Here is a 19666-nt window from a genome sequence, read left to right on the forward strand (position 1 = left end):
AAAATATTTATCGCATAGACTAACCAATACATTTCTTCTCTAGCATCATACGACGCTTCATTCTCTCTCTCTCTCTCTCTCTCTCTCTCTCTCTCTCTCTCTCTCTCTCTCTCTCTCTCTCTCTCTCTCTCTCTCTCTCTCACGTTCTTTTTTGTAAGATTTTTTTCAAGATTTCCTTCGGGGTAAAGAAATTACGAAAGGAATAGTCAATGGAGATATTAGATTCGTCTCTTCAAAAAAGGAAAAGAAAAAAGAAGAGAAAAACGCAAAACTTCTGCTGGAGCAGAAAGAAATCTTCGGTGAAGACCAGAAGATTCTTCTCCGACCCAACGATGTCTTCAGAAGGCTTCACACCATCCCGTTCTCATCCGAGTCTTCATTCACACCTCATAAGAATTTTAATTTTTTTTTTATAAATACAATTCTATCTATCTATCTATCTATTTATCTATCTATCTATCTATCTATCTATCTACATATTTCCTTCGGGGAAAAGAAATTACTAAAGAAATATTCAATGGCGGAATAAGATTCGTGTTTTGAAAAAAAAAATTAGAAATAGAGATAAACTTGTCTTTTTCAAGAGCAAAAAGTAAGTTTCGGTGAAGACCGAGTGAAGATTTTTCCCAAAGCGAACGAAGAAGTCTTCCAAATCTCGCTCTCATTCGAATTATAATCGGAATAAGTTTCAGGAGACGATCTCGAAGCCAACGAAGACGTCTCCAGTCTTCAAAACTCCTTCAATCTCGGAATTGATATTCCTGCGAAGATCTACTTCGATTTCTTCAAATTATACCTGATCAAAGTCAAGTGATCTGCATTCTGAGTTTTGCAACGATGTTCACAAACAACGCATTGAGAGCTATCAGCCAGTACGGGAAGAAATATCTACTTGGAGGTCCCTCTTCCGAACACGGGTTTCAGGACCAGCAACCATTTAGGGAGGTGGTCTTCTGATGAGGAAATTCTGGGCCGAGGAGGAAAAGAGTGAGGCACTTGAGCCTATCTTGGACCAGGAGAAACTCGATAGAGTTTCTGAGGAGACGGAAGCTGTCATCAGTGGGAAAGAGCCTTTGCTTTCCGGTGAGGAGGAACAGCTGCTGCTGCCAGGAGGCACAGGGAGTGTCGTCTCTAATAGAGATCTACAAGTTCAGGTAGAGACTGAATATCTTACCTCTAACAGAGATGTAGACGTTCAGATAGAGACTGAACATCTTACCTCTAACATAGATGTAGAAGTTCAGGTAAAGACTGAACAGCTTATCTCTAACAGAGATGTAGAAGTTCAGGTAAAGATTGAACAGATTATCTCTAACAGAGATGTAGAAGTTCAGGTAAAGATTGAACAGATTATCTCTAACAGAGATGTAGAAGTTCAGTTAGAGACTGGACCAGTCTCTAACACAGATGTAACGGTTCAGACGGACGGAGACACCGAAATTGAAGATCTCAGGCGAAAGAATGAAAACATGGCTAAGGAACTTGCCAATAAACAGGCTGTGATTGAATCCCATGAAAATCAACTTGCTGATTATTATCAATCAATTCTAGAGTTGAAAGCGGAGCTGAAAATGGCTCAGGAGAAAAATGATGTCCATAATCAGAAAAGAAGCCAAGGACACCAAAGTCTAGTAGAAGAGCTGCAGGGGGAGATTTCTAAAGCTCTAGTACAAAATCATGAGCTAAAGGAGGCAATGTCCATAATAACAAAGAACGAAGGTCTTCGGGAACAACCGGAGAACAAAGTTAAACGAGAGTAGAATTTGAACGATAAGATTGTTCGAATGACCAACATAAAAGATCAAATGAAGAAAGAATTGTCCACAGCGAAGGATGTCATCTGTTCACTGAAGAAGGAACTTCATAAGAGAGATTTTGAAAAAGGTTATAAAACTAGAAGGGATGGGTGACGTTGAAAGGTGTGAAACTGCAGCAGAAGATGACAATAAAGTGGTCGTTGTGAAGGAAGAAAAACAAGAAGGAGAAGACGTACCCACAAGAAAACTTTTGATGAGGAAACCAAAGAAGAAACCAAAACGGGACAAGGATGACACCTCAAAATAGAGGACAAAGAGTATCTAATGCTAAAAGGATGACACCTCAAAATAGAGGTCAAATAGCATCTGATGCAAGAAGGATGGCACCTCAAAATAGAGGGCAAAGAGCATCTAACGCTAGAAGGATGGTACTTCAAAATAGAGGCCAAAGAGCATCTAATAGTAGAAGGATAGCACATCAAAATAGAGGTCGAAGAGCATCTAATGCTAGAAGGATGACACCTCAAAATAGAGGTCAAAGGGCATCTAATGCTAGAAGGATGACACCTCAAAATAGATGTTGAAGAGCATCTAATGCTAGAAGGATGGTACCTCAAAATAGAGGTTAAAGAACATCTAATGCCATAAGGATAACACCTCAAAATAGAGGTCAAAGAGAATCTAATGCTAGAAGGATGACACCTCAAAATAGAGGTCAAAGAGCATCTAATGCTAGAAGGATGGCACCTTAAAATAGAGGTCAAAGACCATTTAATGTTAGAAGGATGGCACCTTTACACAACCTAAGAGAGACTAGTTCACCAAGCTTTCCAATAGGCTTCAGAAGGCACATACACGTTCCAAAATCCTCAGTCTTCAGGGATATGATATGACGATTAAATACTTTATTCTTAACTGCGTTTCATTCTACCTTGAGGCGTCAGTGACCCTGGCAGTTATGACGCTGCCTAGTGTCAATGACCTTTGTAGTTGCGACGCTAGCCAACCTAATCAATCTTTAAATATGATCATATTAATAAAACCCTTGATATAGGGTCTCTCTCTCTCTCTCTCATGGAAAACGGGAGACAGGATTTTTAATTAGCATTGGCCTAAATTATTCATTCTGTTCTTAATCATTTAAGTGCTGATATTATATATCTCTCTTTAGACAAGATCGAGACAAGAATAATGACATTTTTGATACCTTATTCCTGTAGTAGACTAGAAACGGCTATATTTGTTGCATATAGATAAACAATTATATCCTAAATAGGTATTTTTGCCATTTCAATAGCAAATAGACCTCAAAGGTAAATTTCATACAGAGAGAGAGAGAGAGAGAGAGAGAGAGAGAGAGAGAGAGAGAGAGAGAGAGCTCCTACATCAGGCGTTTTATCATATGATCATATTTAAAGACTGATTAGGTTGCCTAGCGTCGCAACTACAAAGGTCATTGACACTAGGCGGCGTCATAACTGCCATGGTCACTGACGCCTCAAGGTAGAATGAAACGCAGTAAAGAAAAGAGTATTTAATCATCATATCATATCCCTGAAGACGGAGAGGAATTTGGAACGTTCAAGTCAGAATTATTTTTTCAACTGAAAAATTCGGATATTATTATGTAAATTATTATGAAATTCAACATCACTGAATGTTAATACGCTTATTTTTGGAATTAGAATTACTTTCACGATAAAAAAGCAAAAATGTTTTTCTAAATGATTCCCAATTGTAATTTTAATAAATATTTAACGGGATCAAATTGAAAATCTTTTATTCTTTACATTCCTCTAATTCTCCGGACGAGTTCTTCAAAATTTCCTTTGGAACTCCGGAAGAAATTCGCTCGGAAGTGATTGATACAAGACTTCCTTCCCTACTTTGAACATATAATTTCGTCTGTAGATTTTAATTTATAGAAACAAATATTGATATATATATAATCAAAATTATTTCTATCTAAAGTAAAACTTATTTTGTTATTAAAACTATTAACACATATAATATTAATGTCTACTGACTCAAAATATTGTATAACATTCTCCTTATTATTTGCTTGAAATTTCTATTCTTGTAACTTCGTGAAAGTCTTCTGACTCTTCTGGGATAAGAGAGAATGATTGAATAACATTTTCGCTCTCTGTCTGTACATCGTTTTCTTGCTGCTCCACCATCATCATCATCAACTTTTACTTCACAAAAGGTTGAGGTAATTCTATTTCTTTTTAAATTAAAAATATACTAAGATATTTAAGCAGCGTATATATATATATATATATATATATATATATATATATATATATATATATATATATATATACTGTATATATATTATATATATATTTTTTTTAATTAGAAATTTACTAAGGTATTTATGGTGTGTATATATATATATATATATATATATACTTATATATATATATATATATATACTGTATATATATATATATATATATATATATATATACACACACACAATCTGTAGGTAATAAATGGGAAATATTTCAACATGTAGCACTAGCATTATCTGAAACATGGTTAAATAACCTGGACAGGGCAAAGATCATTTAAATGGCATCCCCCCGCCCCCCCACAACACACGCCTTCTTTCACATACCGAGAGAAAGTAGGTCTGGTCGGGGTGTCGGACTCATTTTTCATGAAAGTTACTTAAATCTCAAAATGGTAAAAAGAACTAGTGTAACAGGCTTTGAATATCTAGAAATAAACTTTACAAAAAAAAAAAAAACAAGAAAAAAAAAAAAAAAAACCATCCTTTATAGCAGTCTACAAACCTCCGAGAACAAACACTAGTATCGTTTTTGAAGAATTTGGTGCTTTCATTGATATAATTATCACAGAGAAAAACGAATTTGTTATCAGTGGAGACTTAGATTTTTGGAAGGATGACGCATCAAATCCTGACACTTTGGCATTTAGTGAGTTACTAGAATCATATCGACTAGTGAATAAAATCGGCTGGGAAAACGTTGGACCTAGTTTTGAATGATGACATAAATAATATTGGATGTGATATAAATGTTGAAGAGAAATGTACAAACTTCTTACGTTTAGTCTACCTCTACAGAAACATGTAATAGTAAAGAAAACAAACTTAGGACATAAATCAAATTTTTCTCCTACCCTATTTATTGAAGAAGTGACAAAGAAAATAAACGGTGCTATCAATATTCCCTGTGATCATGATGACCAACGTCTGTTGGGAGCTAAGTGTGTTAACTGTCTTACGACCACTTACAATAAATTGAGTAAAAGTGAATATGATACCATTTGCCCACTGATGGAAAAGACTATAACTGTAAAAGGCCAATTTCCTTGGTTTCAAGGAGAGACTTTAGCGAAAAAGACGGAAAAAAGACATAAAGAAAGAAAGTGCAATCGGTTAAAATCTGAAAGTACGTGGGTAGAATACACAAACTGCTACGTGTCAATATAACTACCTACTAAGAAGGGAAAAGACATAAAAAAGTTATATCGTCTCCTGAATGGTATAATGGGAAATGTAAAAGAAAAGAAGCTACCTGATGGATACAGTGACCAGGAACTAGCAAATAATTTTCTAGTATTCTTTAAAAACAAAATTGAAAATATAACCAGGTCATTTGTAAATACTCTCAACATCAGATTAATGATACACCAGACACAGACAAAATTAATAAGATTTAACAACATAACACAAGATGACTTCACCAAGATTAACAAGAGAGCAAAAAAACAAACTGCGCGATCGATCCTTTGCCAATATCTGAAGTAATTAGAGAGAGAAATTTCTCTAGTGTAGCCGAAATAATAATAAGAATAGCAAATGCAAGCATTAATGAATGCAAGTTTTCCAAATCTGAGAAAATGACTATAGTCACACCAGCTCTGAAAAATGCTCTGGACTACCAGGAATTAAGCTCATACAGACCTATTTCGAATATATCCTTTGATTCATAAGTGCTTGAACAAGTAATTCTTGAACAATTAGTCAGTCACTTAGAAGTAATAGGAGCTTTGTTTGACAACCAATTGTTAACAACGATGTCTTTCGCAAGCTTTGTAGGACATAAAAATCCTACGTTCCAGTATCTTCAGCAAATATAAAAGTTGTAGAGACATCAAGGAAAAGAAAAAATCACAAGAAAATACAAGTAGTTGGAACCGAAACATGTTAATAAAACTCTGAGACTCCGAAAATTCAAAGACACTTCTGAGCTTCCTCAAAGATGAATTCCATCACTTCCGTTTTTATTAGGGAGAGAGAGAGAGAGAGAGAGAGAGAGAGAGAGAGAGAGAGAGAGAGAGAGAGAGAGAGAGAGAGAGAGAGAGAGACCCTATATCAAGGGTTTTATTAATATGATAAATATTTAGATTGATTAGGTTGCCTAGCGTCGCAACTACAAAGGTCATTGACACTAGGCGGCGTCATAACTGCCATGGTCACTGACGCCTCAAGGTAGAATGAAACGCAGTAAAGAAAAGAGTATTTAATCATCATATCATATCCCTGAAGACGGAGAGGAATTTGGAACGTTCAAGTCAGAATAATTTTTTCAATTGAAAATTTCGGATATTATTATGTAAATTATTATGAAATTCGACATCACTGAATTTTAATATGATTATTTTTGGAATTAGAATTACTTTCACGATAAAAAAGCAAAAATATTTTTCTAAATGATTCCAAATTGTAATTTTAATGAATATTTAACTGGATCACGTTGAAAATCTTATTTTCTTTACATTTCTCCAATTCCGCCTTAATAAGTCTCCGGACGAGTTCTTCAAGATTTCCTGTGGAACTCCGGAAGAAATTCTCTCGGAAGTGGTTGATACAAGACTTCCTTCCCTACTTTGAACATTTAATTTCGTACAGTAGATTTTAATTCATAAAAGTAAATATTGATAGATATGATCAATATCATTTCTATCTAGAAGTAAAACCTATTTTGTTATTAAAACTATTAATACATATAATATTAATGTTTCATCATCAAGTACGATGTCGAACAGCCGTGGCCCTCTGCACAAAACTTCTCCATTCATTCCGGTCTTGAGCCTTCCTTTCCAACTCCACCATCGTTAGCCCGCACATCTCCATGATATTGTCACTCAATCTAGTTTTAGGCCTTCCTCTCGTTCTTGTACCATAGACTGGCCAAAAAAAAAAAAATATTAATGTTTACTGACTCAAAATATTGTATAACATTCTTCTTATCATTTTCTTGAAATTCTTATTCTTGTATCTTCCTGAAAGTCTTCTCGCTCTTCAGGGATATGAGAGAATGATTAAATGATATTTTCGCTCTGTCTGTACATCGTTTTCTTGCTGCTCCATCATCATCATCATCAACTTTTACTTCACAAATGGTTGAGGTTATTATTTCACGTTCTGTTCTATTTTTTTTTTCTTTTAGAAATATACTAAGGTATTTCTGCTGTGTATATACATATTTATATGTGTAGATATATACATATAGTATATATATATATATATATATATATATATATATATATATATATATATATATATATATATATATATATATACAATTTGTAGGTAGTAAGACTATTCAAATTCAAGAATTGATAAACGAGAAATATTTGGACATACTAGCATTATCTGAAACATGGTTAACTTAGACAAGGCAAAGATCACTGAAATGACCCCCCCCCCCCCCCACACACACACACATATTCTTTCACATACCGAGAGAAGGTAAGTCTGGTGGGAGTGTCGGACTCATTTTTCATAAAAGTTACTCAAATCTCAAATTATTAAAAAGAACTAGTATAACAAGCTTTCAATATATTGAAATAAACTTTACGCATAAAAAATGAAAAATATCCTTTTAACAGTCTACAAACCACCGAGAACAAACACTAGTATCTTTCTTGAAGAATTCGGTGCTTGCATCGAGATGATTATCATGGAGAAAAACGATTTAGATATCTGTGGAAACTTCAATTTTTGGATGGATGACGCATCAAATCCTGACGCTTTGGCATTTAGTGAGTTATTAAAATCATATCGACTAGTGAATAATGTCGACTGTACAACTACTTAAAATGGGCATACGTTGGACCTAGTTTTGGTGATGACATGAATAATACTGTATCTGATATAAATGTTGAAGAGAAAAGTACAAACTTATTACGTTTAGTCTACCTCTACAGAAACATGCAATAGTAAAGAAAATAAACTTTAAACATGAATCCAATTTTTCTCTTACCGTGTTTATTGAAGAAGTTTCAACGAAAATAAATGATGCTATTAACATTCCCTGTGATCATGATGACCAACGTCTGTTGGGAGCTAAGTGTGTTAACTGTCTTACGACCAATTACAATAAAGTGAGTAAAAGTGAATATGATACCATGTGCCCACCGATGGAAAAGACCAATCTCATTGGTTTCATGGAGAGACTTTAGCGAAAAAAAAGAGGAAAAAAAGGCTTAAAGAAAGAAAGTGGAATCGGTTGAAAGCTGATAGTACAAGGGTAGAATACAAAACTGATACGTGTCAATATAACTACCTACTAAGAAGGAAAAAAAGTGAATACGATAAAAGAGATCCTCGAAGCAGCAACAAACATAAATAAGTTATATTATGGTTCTGATAAAATCTTTAGTAAATACTTCCAATTAAAGACTTATTATTATCAGTTATCGACTTAACGTTGCACATTCTTCCGAGATACGCTTTAATATCAGTGGTATGGCATTCTCCAGAGAAGGGTAATGGGTCACATGGAGGGGGGGGGGGCGATGAGTTAACACGTAATAAATGAGTCCTTCGTCTTCCCAGATGGATGTGGTGACTTCCTTATCCTTTTTGTACTAATAACTGGCATTACCAAACGGAACTGATTCTACATCTATTCGTTATTAAAGGACTTTCTTCAAGTCCAGTTAAAGTTTCTGGAAATATTTATATTTGATCTCGTCAGAGTTTTGGTAGCCTATTGGGAACGTTCCTACCTGGCGATGCCTTGGACGGGAGTTCGAGAATCGTTCAACGTTCAATCTCGATAGTTTCTTGGAGTGTCTGCAACCTCACCATTTTTGTAAGCTACGGATAGTGGTTTGAGGAAGCCTATAGGTCTACTTGCCGAGTCATCAGCAGCCATTGTCTGGCCTCCCTGGTCTGAGCTTAATTGAGACGAAGCTTGGACGCTGATCATATGTGCATATGGTCAGTCTTTTGATCATTCTCCTGCTAGGGCGTTTTCACCGTCCCTTGCCTCGGCCATTCATGAGTCACCATTAAACCTTTAAATATGGTTACTGATACAGCTGTTTTGTTTGATTCTCTTTCTTTGCTTAATCATTTCAAGAGTTTTACATTTCCCGTAAAATTAAGTTTTTGGGCTCTTCTGAACCAAATAGAAAATAATAATGTTTTTGAAGGTAAGATTCTAATAAATTTTGCAGGAGATAGAATTGCAGATACTTAAAATAGAGGTTTTGTTAGGAAACAAACTTGGACCTTTTTATTTGGATTTAATGCTGGAAGATTCGCAACTATTTTTGTTCACAGCGAAACGGAAAACCTTTCGTCTAATTTCCTCCATTCTGATACTTTGATACTCTGGCTCGTTAAGCAAAACTTTTACAGAAATACTATGAAAAGGTATAAGTTCCGACTACTGTTTATGTATAACCTGAAGGAAAGAAAGTTCTTTAAATCAATTTAGGATTACATTTGAATCCGAAACTTCATTAGGTTGCTTGTTCTCTTTCGAATAAAAGGTCAGGAATGAGGAAGATGATCAACAGCAAGTCGAATTCTAAATAAATAGTTTTGAGAAGATAATCTTCCCTACGAAAACTAACCGAGGCCCTTTGAGACAATGATGATATAATTAAGAGCAAGTCTCTCTCTCTCTCTCTCTCTCTCTCTCTCTCTCTCTCTCTCTATATATATATATATATATATACATATATATATATATATATATACACATATATATATATATATATATAGAGAGAGAGAGAGAGAGAGAGAGAGAGAGACATACACACACACACACACACACATATATATATATATATAATATATATATATATATATATATTCCGGTCATGCTCAGCGTCAGTGCAAGATGCATAACCACTTAATCTCTCCCCGTTCATCGGGTGGTGAGGAAAGGGAGTAGTCATACCCTGGTGGTACTCCGAGAGAAATGGGGGAGGGGGTGGGAAGGGTTGAATCGGAGTGTGCATATTATTATCATTATTATTATTATTATTATCAAATGCTAAGCTACAACCCTAGTTGGAAAAGCAGGATGTATAAGCCCAGGGGCCCCAACAGGGAAAATAGCCCAGAGAGGAAAGGAAATAATGAAAAATAACATATTCTAAGTACTGTAACAACATTAAAATAAATATTTCCTATAAAAACTACAAAAACTTTAACAAAACAAGAGGAAGAGAAACTAGATAGAAGTGTGCCCGAGTGTACCCTCAAGCAAGAGAACTCTAACCCAAGACAGTGGAAGACCAGGGTACAGAGGCTATGGCACTACCCAAGACTAGAGCATAATGGTTTGATCTCGGAGTGTCCTTCTCCTAGAAGAGCTGCTTACCATAGCTGAAGCGTCTCTTCTACCCTTACCAAGAGGATAGTAGCCACTGAACAATTACAGTACAGTAGTTAACCCCTTGGGTGAAGAAGAATATCTAAATATTTAGCCACCACTGTTGACGGGTCAGGTATACTAGTTATGAAATAGAAAAAAAGAAAAAAAAAAAAAACACTATTTCTGGTTACTCAACAAACACGATCGTAAGTAAATCTCTTTGAAAACGCCATCTGTCGGGCCGTTGAAATGGATTAGTACAAATGTACGACAGTCAGACAGTAAATTGAATTGGCAGTGAACCCTTAAGGAAATCTTGGCAATAAATTATTTCAAGCCAAAGCTTAGGTAACTGTCAACGCTGCCCATATAGGTCTAATCTCTTGAGGAGTTTATTAAGGGAGAAGTAATAATGATAAATGAATAAGTAAATAAGCGAAGTGGTGTGTTATCTTCGGTACCAGAAATACAATTAAATCTACCTATATTATCCAACTTTAATTTACGAACGGAAAGCTATAATCGGGTCAGACATATTCCCCCACACCTTTAATGGGCAGATTCTACAATAGCAACGTATCTTGAATAACAACAACAACAACAACAACAACAATAATAATAATAATAATAATAATAATAATAATATAGCTCTGTCGTCTTGTCTTTAACACATACTAGGGTATGGCTATATGTCAGGTAGCAACAATAAATATTTGCATCCAATCTTGTCATTTATGAAAGGTGTCTATCTGGGCATAAAGTTACGATTTGTGAAATTTCTCCACAGTCTCTTCTTCGTTTTCATTCTAGGCCTATAGGCTTCATAAGAATTATAAAATCAGAAGTGTCAACTTCAAGTCCCATATAACAATAAGGCAAGGGGGGGGGGGCCAAACAGCATTTAAACCTTCACAAGTTGGGTCTAACTAAATCCTCAGTAAATCTCAAAAGACGAAACTGTCTAAAGATATTAAAGAACCAGGTAATAAATAATTTCATTTTTCAAATGACGCCATTATGTTCTATGTATAATATACTTAGGCAAACTATATATATATATAGGTAGTAGGTTGGCCAGGGCACCAGCCGCCCGTTGAGATACTACCGCTAGAGAGTTATGGAGTCCTTTGACTGGCCAGACAGTACTATATTGGATCCTTCTCTCTGGTTACGGTTCACTTTCCCTTTACCCACACAGACACCGAATAGTCTAGCCTATTCTTTACAGATTCTCCCCTGACTTCATACACCTGACAACACTGAGATTACCAAACAATTCTTCTTCAGCCAAGGGGTTAAATACTGCAATGTAATTGTTCAGTGGCTACTTTCCTCTTGGTAGGGGTAGAAGAGACTTTTTAGCTATGGTAAGCAGCTCTTCTAGGAGAAGGACACTCCAAAATAAAACCATTGTTCTCTATTCTTGGGTCGCGTTCACTAGTATACTAATATTTAAGATAACAAATTCTAATACGATTATGATTTCAAAATTATGCACCATTCAACTTGAAAATACTTCCATTTCTGAATTAACCCCGCCCATCTATTACCTCGATCCTTATCAAAGCACAATTTATGCAGGGTCACTGAAATAACATCGATTATGCCTTATAACTAAAGCAGAGAGAGAGAGAGAGAGAGAGAGAGAGAGAGAGAGAGAGAGAGAGAGTTACAAGGATTTTGGATGTTTAAAACAACCTCGAACAGCTCTTCTAGAATTACCACAAAAATAGTCTTCCATACGAAAACAATAAGCCTTATTTACGATGCCTTCCGTATTTCCAGCAAGATGGCGACCTTATTGGACGCAATAAGGTTATCAGAGCCTGCCAGGATCTTTCCCCTCGAAAATAATAACTCAGGGGTAAGGGAGCAAGTTCCTAGGTTACTTGTAACAGGAGAAGTGGGGCAAGTTAGGACGATACTTGTGAGGAAGTAATAAAGCAAGTTCCTTGGTTACTTATAATAGGGAAATGGGGGGAAACTAAGGAAGGTTACTTGTGAGGTTTAATACAGCAGTTCCTATTTACTTATAGCACGGAATAGTGCAAGTTAACACGTTACTTGTGATGATAAATAAAGCAAGTTCCTTGGTTACTTATGACAGGGAAATGGGAGCAAATTCCACCGTTCCTTAAAAAACAGTAATAGAGCAAGTTCCTCTGTTACTTAGGATAATGGGCCAAGTTCCGACGTTACTTATGAGGGTTAATAAATTAAGTTTCTTGTTTACTTATAATAGTGAAATGGGATAAGTTCTAACGTTACTTATGAAGGAGTAACAGAGCAAGTTCCTCAGTTACTTATAATAGGGAAATGGGACAATTTCCAACGTTACTTATGAGGGATTAATAGGACGAGTTCCTCGGTTACTTATATATAACAGAGAAATGTGACAAGTTCAAACGTTACTTGTGAAGGTGCAATATAGTAAATTCCTCTGATGGTTATTGGTGGGGTAATAGGCAAGTTCCTCCATTACTTATAATCGATTCGTTTACAAATAAAGATAACACACCAAATACTCGAGTTCGTAAAGATAAAGTACTTATTTTGGGGGTCTAAAACTACACTCAATTTATCACCACCCCCGTACCCATGAAAGAAAGCATATTAGAATATTCAATTGTAATAATATAAATTAATTCGGATTGACAGTGTAATTACCTGTCAACTTTAAAGAAAATGGGACCCCACAAAGTCATTGTAGTTGACAGAGAAGTCCGGAAAATGGTGTCACAACTATGATTATCTAGCTATCAAGCCTTTGGAGACCTTACAATATTTACAAAACAAAATAAAATAGTAAAGTTAAAATGAAACAAACTTAAAATTAAATGAAAAACTAAAAGACTTGACTAATGAACAGTTTTTTTACAATGAAAAAAGTCAGCTAAAGTTGTGTGGGAATAATTCAATTTAAACGAGTGGAAGATTGTATACTACCAGAACGTACCTATGAAATTTTGGTACAAATTAGCCCCGGGAATAAATTTTAGAAGTTCTTCTAGTGAAAGTAGCTTTTAGTAGACTTTGTTTGCAATCTCGTCTAAAAGGAATTACTGAAAACTAAAAGGTTCAACATTTTGGGGAGCACCGTCCATTGACGGAAAAATAATATCTAATTATATAAAAATTATTTCCATTTTCATTATTCATAATCAGTACATCAAAATACATGGTAACAAAACGCAAGGCCATTAACTTGCATAACAAACTTCAAAAGAAATGTATATATGAAAGGAGGGTCATATTGAACGAATAAAACATTATATAACAATGAAAAGACCAATAAATAGCAATGGAAAGTTCCCTTTATAAAAAGTAAAAATAAATAAAAAAAAATCAGAGGTTAAAGATACTGCAGTCCACCTTGATTTTTCAGAACAGTAAATGCACCAAAGGCGGCCATAAAAATAACATTTGATTTTAGAAGAAAATGCTCTTGAGAAGACTACTTTTTTCGTAATGTTTCAGGAAAACACACAGTATTTGCACCTTGGGTTCTATAAAAATATGAAAATTAATGAAGTCTTAATTGCATCTATTAGGAAACAGGAATGTGAAACTTGAATAACATTCATTTAAATTCCAAGTATTATCAAAGCAACATATTCACTTATGACATATATATATATTCAAAAATAAAGAATGCCCATCTACATTTCAATGATATAGAAACCAAACCGAAATTGGTTGGAAGCGAGCACCACTTCATCTCTGTAACAAAAACCACCAAACCAGACTTGTCCATTATCCTGATTCGAAAAGTTGGGCCGACAATGGCCATAGTGAAACGGAACACTCGTTAACGAATTCCTTCTTGACCGAAAGTCTAAAGCACAGAGCAAATACAGCCGGTCCAGGAGCAGGTTTTATTTAGAAAATACTCTCGAACACGAGGCGAAGGAACCGAGACAAACAAATAAATTGATGATGATGATGATGATTATTATTATTATTATTATGTAAGCTACATCCCTAGTTGGAAAAGCAGGATGCTATAAGCCCAAGGGCTCTAACAAGGAAAACTTGCCCAGTGAGGAAAGGAAGTAAAGAAATAAACAAACTAAAAGAGATATATTGAATAATATGAAATATTTTAAGAACAGTAACAACATTCAATCAGATCTTTCCTATACAAACTACAAAGAGAGACTCATGTCAGCCTGAAAGAGAGAGAGAGAGAGGAGAGAGAGAGAGAGAGAGAGAGAGAGAGAGAGAACTAGTAGCCTATGAACCTTAGCATTAGAATAATAGTAAAGCCCTAACCTATAACCAAATGCCTGATGAGAAAACTATTTCCGCTGCAACCCAAAATCATCCCATAAAAGTGGCACTTCCAACGCTGTTCTCTACCCGCCCACCATGACACATCCGCCAACGGAAGAGGAGGAAACCTGTAACCTTAGCATATGCAATCTACAATTTACTTTACCCACATGTAATTCACGAGTACTAAAATTGCCTACAGACATGAGCGATGTCTTTCACAAGATTTGTAGGGCACAAAAATCTAACGTTCCAGTACCTTCAGCGAATATCAAAAATTGCAGACTTAAGGGAAAGAAAAAAAAACACAGCTGAAAACCGAGAGATGTAAATAGAATTCTGAACGACTAAGAAAATCCCAAGACACTTCTGAGCTTCCTCAAACAAGATGAATTCCACGAAGTTCCATTTTTTCTGAGGAGAGAGAGAGAGAGAGAGAGAGAGAGAGAGAGAGAGAGAGAGAGTCGACACCTTGTAGCATCCTGCTTTTCCAACTAGGGTTGTAACTTAACAAGTAATAATAATAATAATAATAATAATAATAATAATATCTAAACAAGTCTTTATTCTAAATCACATAAATTACAGAAATTGCAAAGAACCAAATTACAGTCACTACTAAAATAAATATCTTAAAAAACCAAATACAGTAACCATTTCTGAGGTGATGCCACAGAAATATTAACACATTTTCTCTCTCTCTCTCTCTCTCTCTCTCTCTCTCTCTCTCTCTCTCTCTCTATGTGTTAGCGAAACATGGTTATACACTAATATAAGTGACGCATTTATAAATATTCCCCCTATATGATGTCTACCGTCAGAATCAAGGTCGGGGTCGAGGGGTATGTATATTTGTCAGAAACTATTTGAAAGTCACCGAAATAAATTTAACGATCGAAAAAATGTGAGGGTGTAGAAGACAAGTGGATCTCGATTCAATATCGCAAGTTTCCTTCTGTTATTGTAGGATGAGTATATCGCCATCCCCAAAGCACCGGCAACCTCTTTTGATTATATCTCTGATATTTTTAAAGAAATTATTTTACGAAATAAGCATGTATTTATCTATGGGGATTTTAATGATGATCTGCTAAAGACCGAGAATAAAATGTCTAAACTAATTAAAAAACTAAATTTCGATCAGATAGTAAACAAACCTACTAGAGTTACTCCTACATCAGCGTCTTTGATTGATCTCGTAATAACAAATGCTAAACTTATGATAACAAAAAATTGATATTATACCAAGCTTGGTGGCAGATCACGAGACAATCTTAACTCATCTGAATATTCGTAAGCCAAAAAAGAAACCTGTTTTAAAAACTTTTAGATGTTTGCAAAATTATTCTCCAGACTTTCTTTGTGACCTCCTCATGAATAACGTAAATATATTAAACGGCATTTTAAATACTGACAATGTAAACAACCAAGTTCGAACTTTAAACGACGTCTTTACAGCTTGTCTAAACATTTGTGCTCCGGTTGTAACGAAAGAAATCGTTCGTCCCCCTGCGCCCTGGATAACAGATGAAATAAAGACATGAAAGAAAGAGACAGACTGAAAAGTGAGTTAAAAAATCAAACTTTTAACATCTTTCTGAGAGAAAAACATAAAGACCTGAAGAAGAGAGTAAACTCAAAGTTAGCGGCAAGCCATAAGCAGTTTTACAAAAGCGAATATCTGAAAGCTAAAGGCAATGTCTCTGCTACTTGGAAAATAACAAAAAATATGCTATTTAATGGTCAACAAACAGATAAGAGCTCTATGCTATTGCCAGCAGTAACTGATGTACACTCTAAGGGTGAAAATTTCAATGATTTTTTCGCTGAGGTCGGGAAAAAAAAACCTTCGAAAAAACCCAAGAGGAAATTAGGAAATATAATATCTCTACTGAAACAGTACGTAATATTCCAGTTGGAGAATTAGATAGTTTTAACCCTACTCCTGTTGATTGTAATACTGTCATCTTAATTATAAAAAATCTTAAAAACACAAATGCTTTTGGATCTGACGGGATTAGCTTGCGTTTCATTAGGGATGGGTTATATATTATTGCATTTTACCTTACAGTTATAATTAACACATCCATAGCCACTAAACAGTATCCGGACTTATGGAAAAATCCTCACGTAATTCCTGTTTTTAAGAGTGGTGATATGGAAGACTTCTCCAATTATCGTCCTATATCTTTGGTACCTGTATTGTCAAAAGTTCTGGAAAAAATAATTGCTATTCAAATAACTGATTTTTAGAGACAAATGGTCTAATCTCACAAAGTCAACACGGCTTCAGGCCAAAATTATCAACTGAAACGGCTCTATTAAAAGTATCAGATAAGATTTATAATAACATGGATAATAAGAAAGTCTCACTACTCCTTTTACTTGACCTCTCAAAAGCCTTCGATAGCGTGAACCATAATATATTATTTGATAAATGTACATCACTAAGTATAGATCCACTTTGGTTTATGAATTACTTACATAACAGATCCCAGTCAGTTAGAATGGGTCAAACTGTGTCGTCCCCAAAAACTGTAGAGTTTGGTGTGCCCCAGGGCTCTATTCTTGGCCCAATACTCTTTGCAATTTATGTCAATGATCTGGTCAAATCACTACCCGGCTGTTTTGTCATCCAATATACCGACGACACCCAGATCTTAATTGAAGGAAATGTAAGTGAAATAGACGAACTAATTCATAGGGCAAAATGCATACTAAAGAAGGCCAAATACTACTTCTTAACTAATGGTTTGCTTCTTAATGAGAAAAAAAAACACAATTCATTTTTATAGGTTCCCGACAATATATATCAGAAATTGGAGATAATGTACAAATAGATTTTAATGGAAATATGATTAAACCCATGAAAGCTGTAAAAAATCTAGGGGTTTATTTTGACAGATATATGACGTTTGAAACGCATATAGATGAAATTTATAAGAAAGTGATGGGCACTTTAATTTATTTGAATAGAGTAAAAGACTCATTTGATTCCTCTACGCGTAAAATAGTTGTTCAGTCGCTGGCCATGAGTATAATCAACTACTGTTTAAGAATTTGGGGAGTAACTGGCTCTACACAAATGAAAAGGGTTCAAAAACTTCAAAACTTTGCCGCCCGAGTGGCTGTTGGTAATGTAAAAAAACATCACCACATATCCCCTTACCTCAAAAAATTAGAATGGTTAAAGATAAAAGACAAATATACTATAGATGTCTGTAATTTGGTATTCAAAACAATACGTAAAATAACTACTGAATGGTTATACGATTTTCCAACAGTACACGCAGTTAATGGGGTTTCTACTCGACAGCAGGAAAATCTATATGTAGAAAGGGCGAAAACAGAGATAGGCTCCCGCCAGTTTAGAGTTCGAGGCCCAGCATTATACAATAAAGTACCTGGCACAATTAAACAAAAATCCTCTCTCGCTGCTTTTAATGTAAACTTAAAGAAACTAATTTTAAATGGTCCCGATTAATGTAAGAATGTTATGCTTAATTGCCTTATTAAAAGTGCTTTTGAAGGCACTACTGTACTTCTATAGATGTTGGAATTAGTTTTAGATAATATTTATGGATAAGATGGCTTTTATTTACAAATTAAGATTTCCTTATAATCTAGTATGCATATTTGATTACTATGTGTTATTTTAATACGATTTGTACATGACATGTTTTTAACACAACTTATGTGGTCTATGACAATATATTTCAATTTTCGGCAAGAGTAATTTTTACTCCCTATATTCTAAGTAAATACCTTCTGATTTCATGATATTCTTTTACTACTGATGAATTATTTCAATTACAAAGTTTTAGCCGATTTGTTGATTCTTAAAACAACTTTTGTATGTCTAAAATAACAAATATTTGAACTATCTGTAAGATGACTTTACTAATTGTAGCCTTATATTTTATGAATACCCAATGTAAATATTGGAAATAAAGAATTATTATCATTATTATTATTATTATTATTACTCTCTCTCTCTCTCTCTCTCTCTCTCTCTCTCTCTCTCTCTCTCTCTCTCACGATTAATTTCCAATAGCAATGGGTTCCAGGTATTGAAAGAATTTTATTGACAAGCCTTCAACTATGATATAGCTTCTCCCTCCATGAAAATCTGCTTCCTTTGTAACGAGAGAGAGAGAGAGAGAGAGAGAGAGAGAGAGAGAGAGAGAGAGAGAGATCGTTAGCAAATCCTTGACAGAGAAAACCCATTTTTTCTGGACCGAAAAAACATAAGATCTTGCTGTATCCGCTTTACATACACATACACGCACGCAAACACATGTGTTCCAACACTAAAGTAATGTAGATATAGACGGAGGATGGAACGTTTGCACTTACCTGATCTACAAACTCGACCACTAAAGGGACAGTTAATAGAAGTATTCAAAAATATCAAAGGAATTGCAAATGTAGGTTACAACAATCTATTCACGTTTAGCACAAATCAGTCCAGAGGTAACGGATGCAAACTGCAATTGAAAAGATACAAAACCAAATACATAGCAAATACAAGGAACAAATTCCAGCGGATGTAGTAAACAGTAACCGGTAGAGTTCAATAATAAGTTGGACAAGATCACATAAACTGTCTAAACATTCACACCAAATCGGTAAATGCCTGCCAACATTTATTCTAACTGTGTAAGCTTCACATGACAGGCTGAAATTATTATTATTATTATTATTATTATTATTATTATTATTATTATTATTATTATTATTATTATTATTATTATTTCGTACACAAGATTACACATCCTCATTAATGTTAAGACAAACGATTAAAGAATAATGCACCGATCCCCAAAATTACAGACTTGCTTCGACATTTTGCGGTTTAATACAGAAGAGTGTAAAACGCATACACACAACACTATAACTCACAAAGCGAGGTAACATCCTTTAATACAAACTTTATTGTAGGCCATATTCTTCCTATGGATATGTAACCTCATTTAGTCCTCGTTATTCATCAAAGTCCATCATAATAAGAAGGGTCACCATGAGATTGTTTCTATCACGTTT

At 34.8% G+C, this 19666-nt stretch overlaps 1 protein-coding gene across 1 annotated transcript; it reads left to right on the plus strand.

The window, feature by feature from the left end:
• Positions 1–956: 956 nt before the first annotated feature.
• LOC137632811 (probable inactive protein kinase DDB_G0270444) lies at positions 957–1760 on the plus strand. The gene has a single exon (XM_068364915.1). It carries the CDS (start codon positions 957–959, stop codon positions 1758–1760), a length of 804 nt encoding a protein of 267 aa, XP_068221016.1.
• Positions 1761–19666: the final 17906 nt, after the last annotated feature.

This window comes from Palaemon carinicauda, chromosome 3 (assembly GCF_036898095.1).
Source record: "Palaemon carinicauda isolate YSFRI2023 chromosome 3, ASM3689809v2, whole genome shotgun sequence".
Lineage (NCBI taxonomy): Eukaryota > Metazoa > Arthropoda > Malacostraca > Decapoda > Palaemonidae > Palaemon > Palaemon carinicauda.

Excerpts from the sequence above, each read along its gene's own strand:
- LOC137632811 (XM_068364915.1), top strand. The coding sequence starts at position 957 with ATGAGGAAATTCTGGGCCGAGGAGGAAAAGAGTGAGGCACTTGAGCCT.